Source organism: Passer domesticus, chromosome 4 (assembly GCF_036417665.1).
Source record: "Passer domesticus isolate bPasDom1 chromosome 4, bPasDom1.hap1, whole genome shotgun sequence".
In the NCBI taxonomy this organism is placed as follows: Eukaryota; Metazoa; Chordata; class Aves; order Passeriformes; family Passeridae; genus Passer; species Passer domesticus.
This window is the reverse complement of record NC_087477.1, coordinates 5,194,970-5,201,424: the sequence shown is the minus strand read 5'-3', so window position 1 is coordinate 5,201,424 and position 6,455 is coordinate 5,194,970. Positions and strand designations below refer to the sequence as shown.

The 6,455-nt window shown below is 50.2% G+C and overlaps 1 protein-coding gene across 1 annotated transcript in view; it reads left to right on the top strand.

Annotated features, from left to right (window-relative positions):
• Positions 1-371: 371 nt before the first annotated feature.
• Positions 372-6,455, top strand: part of LOC135299823 (hydrocephalus-inducing protein-like) — a 30,510-nt gene continuing 24,426 nt past the window's right edge. Inside the window, exons 1-3 of the mRNA XM_064419248.1 lie at positions 372-570; positions 2,240-2,356; positions 3,891-4,010. Coding sequence (XP_064275318.1) covers positions 4,000-4,010 — 11 coding nt within the window. The 5' untranslated portion in view covers positions 372-570; positions 2,240-2,356; positions 3,891-3,999. The remainder of the gene's footprint in view (positions 571-2,239; positions 2,357-3,890; positions 4,011-6,455) is intronic.

Genomic DNA, 6,455 nt, shown 5'->3' with positions numbered 1-6,455 from the left:
CGAAACCCAGCTGTCCCTCCTGTCAGGGAGTTGTGCAGAGGCAGAAGGGCCCCCTGAGCCTCCTTTTCTCCAGGCTGAGCCCCTTTGCATCTGCCTCAGCCCCTCCTGGGGCTCCAGCCAGGATAGAATCCTGGTGCTGTACGAAGAGCAGTGTACAGACCTGCCATAGTTGCCTTTGTCAGCACATTTTAAACTTTCCTGGCTACAGAAAGGCTCTGCAGCAAACACACGAGTCAAGTCAGCAGGGACAGTGCCAATGTCCTTTGGCAATGCGTGCGGCCCGGCCCGGCCCGTCCCGCGCTCGGTGCCGCAGTTGCCTGGTAACCGCACCCGGGCCCTCAGCGTCTGTGCCGGCGCCGCGGCCTCAGCGCCAGAGCTCGGCCCTGGCTGCTCGTTCGCAGCCTCGGCGCCTTCAGGCGGCTGCACTCGGCCATTGCCACGGCAGTTGTTGGCACAGCATTGGTTTCTGTCAGTCACTGCTGTCAATTGGCAGAGAATTGGTCTCTGTGAGCGACTCCGGAACTCGCAAAGCATTGGTCTTTGCGAGGGAGTCCTGAATTTCCTTTGAAGGTAAAGATTGACTCAAATTGTACTTTCTGGTTTTGTCCCATCTGTGCTCTGAAAGAGAATGCCACAGGGAGATACAGGATGGTGGCATGTACAGCTGAGGGGATGAACAATAGATGGTCTACTGATGGTGCTTTTTGCTCACTGAACAAATGCAACATTTCCTAAGTACACTAGTTTATAGAGTTTTTCCTGTAGTATTTATTTAAACTACTTATAGGTGAGTGAGTTCTGTTCAAATTTCAGTGGGTTGTTATGATCTGGTTATTAAAATTATTAAGGAGGTGCCCCTGAATTAAGGTGCAAAATGAGACCATCTGCCAAAGTGGATAGTCTGGATTTTATGTAACAGTAAATGTGAGGAAGAGAGAGGGAGAAAGAAATAGAAAAAGGAGGGGGGGACGGAGGTTGATGGGAAGTGGGCATGAAAGAGAGTGACAGAGACAGATTTAGTAGAAAAGATCACCATTCCATGGATCCCATCCCATCCCATTCAATCCTCTTCTGGTCTTCTCTGTGGTGAGGTTTCGCAAAATGTAAGACTCCAATGGATGAATGCGGATTTGGGCAAGGTGGGACAGCCCAGGTACCTCCCTGGGGAAGGGCAAGTTGGGCTCTGTCTTTTGCTACTTTCAAATAATATACATTGTTAGCACCAGTATATCCTTTGAGTCTGCCACGAATTGGGCAGTGGATTTTCGGATCTGTTGTGTTACTTTGCATGCCATGCAGTCATCTGGTGCAAGGCCTCAGAAATGGCTCTGGGGGCACTTTGGGGGTCTTTGATGGGCTATGACACCCCCTGAGCTGCCCCTGATGGGAATGTCCCCTGGATGTGGCCTTCTGGGGGTGGGGGTTGTAGAGCTGAGCCAGTTTGTGTGAGGGAGGATGGGTGTCCACTGCCCCTTACCAGTGATTGTGCCACAGACCCAAAATTTCCTCCTGCCCCTCTGTTGATGGGAGGTGTGTGTGCAAACCTGGCCTCAGCAGACGAGTCTGTGGCTGTGACTTGCCCAGCCTGAAGGCAGACAGAGCTGATTTTCAGGACAGCTGCTGGCTGTGGCTTTGGTGTGGATCTATTTTTCTCCCTTGGCCTTGTTCACTTCTCCCGAGACCTGAGCTAATGGGGCAATAGTGTCACCTTTATCTTGCCTCAAGTTCCCTTGTGGGGCTGAACTCCCAGTCTCAAGTTCCAGTCAGGAGGCATTTTCAGGGAAGGGTGGGCTTGGGTGCTCTCAGCTTCTTTGTACAGTTTTGTCACAATTGGAAAAAAGTCCTTTGTAGCAATATTTAAGCCATGAGCCATAACATTGCAGTCTCTCCCAAGTCCAGTGAGGAGCAGCTGAGAGAGCAGGGGTTTTTTAGTCTAAAGAAGAGGAGGTCCACTCAAGCTGGTTTTAAGTAATATTTAAGCTACAGCTTTGTCGGTTCTAAGTATTATTAATGTTCAGCTTTTTAGCTCCAGATTTCAGCAAGATCCATTTTTGAATTGCACAAGGGAGCCATCTAGTCCAAATAAAGTCCAACTAGAGGCCTAACAATACTAGCTACTTATGCCAAGCAAGCACTTAGCTACTTTCAAATGATATAAAATGTTTAGCAGCAGTGTATGCCTTGAGTCTGCCACGAATTGGGTTCTGGATTTTCAGAGTTCCATTGTTGCTCCTTCCAGTTTTGCTGAGGCCTTGTTGCTCCTCTGTGACACCCTCCCTTCAGAATGGCTTCTGGATTCCTGAAAAAGACACCGACACCTCGTCTTTTGCTGAGGGAAAGACTGCAGCCTAACACTGTGAGTAGCCAGTGGGGCTGTGCTCAGGCTGGCAAGTGCCCTGGTGTCCCTGGTGTCCCTGCCCCTGTTGTCCAGCAGCGCTGGGAAGCTGCAGAGCCCCTGCCCAGCTCTTTGTGCCGTGCTGCTGTTGGTGGGGGCTGTCCTGGTGCAGTAGGGAACACTGTGTGATGTTTCAGGGACAGCCCAGCGCCTTGCCTGGCTGTGCCACGGGAGCCAAGTGAAACCAATGTGCAGCTGAAGCCCTCAGCATGTGCTTCTGTGCCTGCCCTTTGCCACAGGAATTCCTTCTGTCAGGCTGGGCACTGCCCTGTGCTGCTGTGACCAACCTGCCCTTGGGCACCTGGGCATGTGGGGGGGAGAGCTCAAACTCTGCCCAAAGCCTTGAGAGCCACGGCTGGTCCCAGCCAGAAGAGCTCCCAAAGCAGCAGTTCTCTCTCAGCTCCTGGCTGGGCACAGCTCCAGCCCCGCAGGCAGCACTGCAGTCAGGGCCACAAAGGTCCCTTGATGTCTGGAGCTCACTGGGCTGAAGATGCCCCAGTGCTGAGGCTCTGGCAAGGAGATCCCTGTGTTTTCTTCTCTGGAGGGCTCTGTCAGCCCAGACAGAGAAAACAAATGCTCATTAACAGAGAGAGGAAAAACTTGGACACATTCCTGTGCACCTCCCTCTTGGTACAGCTTTTCTTTCTTGCTTCTCTTGGACTCAGCCAGCAGTGGTGTCTCCTGGCTGTGAGTTGTGAGTGTTGTGCAGGGATGGACTTGGGGCAGTTCTGAGAGCTCCTTCCCACTCTCTGAAAAGGGCATTGCCTCAATGCAGTGAAACGTAAGAGGAAACAAATGGCCAAAGAGCAGAAATCCCCAAACATGTCACATCAGATCACAAAGAGTCTAATGGGACACAGCCATGTGGTTGGAGTGTGTGTATTGCACTCTGTATTATTAATTGATTGGTACTAAGTATTTCAGCAAGTAACTTCCAGGGCTTCCAGAACTGCCCAAGTGGCTGTGATCGCAAATTATTCACCAGAGCCACTTGCTCAAGATAAACCCCTCTGAACAAGCACATTTCTGAGCTTCTTTCTTGCTTAAACTGCAACCCCTTGGACGAGGACACGAGGCTTGACTCCATTTTCATCAGAAGGCTGATTTATTATGTTGTATATTATACTAAAATACTACATTACAACTATACTAAAAGAACAGAGAGAAGAAGATCAGAAGGCTACAAAGACAAGAATAGAATAGGAATGAATAACAAAAACCTGTGACTGCTCACAGCCCTGGCACAGGTGGCTGTGATCGGTCACTGATTGAAAACAATCTACATGAACCAATGGAAGATGCACCCGCGGCATTCCACAGCAGCAGATAGCCATTGTTTACATTTCTTTCCTGAGGCCCTCAGCTCCTCAGGACAGGAAAAATCCTAGCAGAGGCTTTTTCACTAAAAATCCTGGCAACACTTCTTGCTGTTTTTTGTTTTTGTTATTGTTTTTGGTTTGGTTTTTTGTTTGTTTTTTTTTTTGTTTCCTTTCAGCTGCTTCCCTCTAAGTTCCAGCAGGAGAAGTTTCTCAGCACAAAGAAGGAGACCAGCACTGGGGGGAGTATTCTGCCCAGAATTGGCCCATGGATAGACCTGAGCAAGAATGGTCCAAAGGTAGCCTTTTCCTGCTCTTTTCCTTTCTGTTTGATAGCAAGTTTGAAGAGGGTGTGTGCTTGTGACAGGCTTGCCTCCAGCAAAACACCTCAGTGTCCAGGTGCTGTTGTCATTGCAAGCTGCTGGCAGTGGTGGACTGGGAGTCCTGATGTGCACTGAGCCAACACAGATAACCTCTGCTGCAGCTGCTGGGCTGTGCTGGAGTGTGGCTGCCATTGCTAAAACAATGGGGGAAGGCTGGGGACACAAAGGCACAACATTGGCATGTGCCATTCCCCTGCTGAAGGAGCCACCTCTTGCTTTGGTGTGGTCACCATCAAACGCTCGGGGTCACAGGATTCCCTCCACAGTGGCAGCGTTGGCCTTGGAAGGCCGAGGACCTGCAGGAATTCCTTCAGATTTAGCAGAACCAATTGCATTCCTGCTTTGGGTTGGAACAATGTGCTGGACCCTGACAGGGTGTTAGATTTTGCAGGCTGCCAGATGTGCAGGGGAGTAGCCCTGGGCAGAGGGGAATGGATGTGCTTTCTGTGCTCAGTGCCTGCTTAGAGGTGTGTTTCAAGCTGCTTTTGTGGCAGGACTGGCTCAGTAGAAAGCACAGTCCAAAGGGGCAGGTGAGCCAGGTGGGCTGTTGAGCAGGAAATTGGCAGTAAGAGACATGGAACAAAGTGGTTCAGGATTGGCCTGGAGAGGGGCCTTGGGAACACCCCAGGGAAGGGCACAAGTAAGGGACAGTGTGCTGCAGGCACTCCCTTCAGCAGGCTGTGTCTGCCCTGGAATCACAGGAGAGCTGCTGGTGTCTCTGCAGTGACAGTAGTGTGGCTGCAGAAGGCAGACAAAGCAGGGCAGAGTCTTCTCCAAGCAGTGTCTCTGCTCCAGAAGCATTTGCTGCTGTTGTGTCATTCCAGACGTGCCTCTACAATGGCATTAAATAAGATAGCAAGAATGACAAGAAAGCACCCAGTTAAAGCTCATGGGAAAAGGAGATACCAACTCTACTCTTACCCAAGTTGCTGAGGAAATAACTGAACCTTATCCACATTCAGCATTCACCTCATTTGTCCTTTTCCTGACTTCTGTTGTACTTTGTTTTTGCCTTTACCTCTGTTAGAAAGGCAGTAACTTTTAAATGCACAGAAAGAGGAAAAATCATCAAAGCAAAAGAAAACTGTTTATTAGTAACAAATCACTTGAGCCATGTGTGTCTCCTTGCCCCTGGAGAGGAGCAAACACAGCCTCCAACAAAATGGCAATCTTTGTATCCCCTTTGTACCCGGCCGGGACAGTCCCTGTCCCCTTTCCCCTTGGAGGGGCACTCAGGAACTTCCCTTCTCTCTGACCACCAACTTTTGTGTCCCCTCCCCTCTCATCCTCCTTCCTTTTGGTCAGGTCTTCAACCCCGTCCCTCTGCCAGCTCACAGCAACACCCAACAAACCAACCTGAACAAATCCAACCCACAAACAACACACAGAACCAACAAATTCCATCCTTTCACTTCATAACCTTTTGGCTTCATCCAAATGTCACCTCATCTCTGACACCTCCTCTGGTACTGTTCTCGTCATCCTGAGGCCTAAGTTCTAGATCCAAACAGAAATTTGCAGTTGTGTGGGCCTCAGTTTCCCTGTCTCAGAGTAAAGGACATCCCAGAATTGTTTCTCCTAGAGTCTGATGTAAATTTGTGGGTTTTACTTACTGCATGAGTGCTCAGGCCGTGCCCCAGGGGGCACAGGGCTGTGCTTAAGGAAAGTGCTGCCTGGCATTGTGGAGAAGGAAAGCTGGAGAAATCAAAAGAGTAGCTTGGCTTGAACCTGCTGGAAGCTGACCAAGCAGTTCTTGATCAGCTCAGAGCAGAGGTGGGTGAGCCACTGTTTGCCCAGTGTGTCCTGGGCAGATGTGCTCCCCCAGAGTCTGCACTTCACTGGGGGTCAGTGTAAGATTGTCCTTCATGAGCCTTCCTCCCAGCAGCTGAAGCTGTCCCTGCTCTCTCTCGCCTCTCCAGCTGCCGTCAGCTGCCCCGAAACAGAGCTTGTTTCAGGTTTCCCCACCAGAGATGGTGTTTCAGAACTTCGTGGCTCGGGAGGTCTCTGAAATGGTGCTGTCTGTGACGAATAAGGACAAGGTAAGTGCTGGCACCTGGAGCTTGAACCCTGTGCTAGAAGAGGAGAGTGCTGTCATTGTCCAAGTGGGCAGCAAAGCAAGTTATCTGCTGCAGCACATGCAGGACAAAATGTCTCAGCCCCTTGTTCTGCAAGATGATGGGAATCTTCGTGTGTTGGGAATTGTGCCCTGATTTTGGCCATGCATTGATGGTGTCTATCCCAAAGGAGTTTCCTTCTTTTGAAAGCTGTGGATTGATAGGAATGTTGAGGCCTGTACAGTTCTGACCTGCTCTCAAGCTTTGCCTTGAGTCTATAGCACCTCCTGTGTGTCCTTGGTTAATC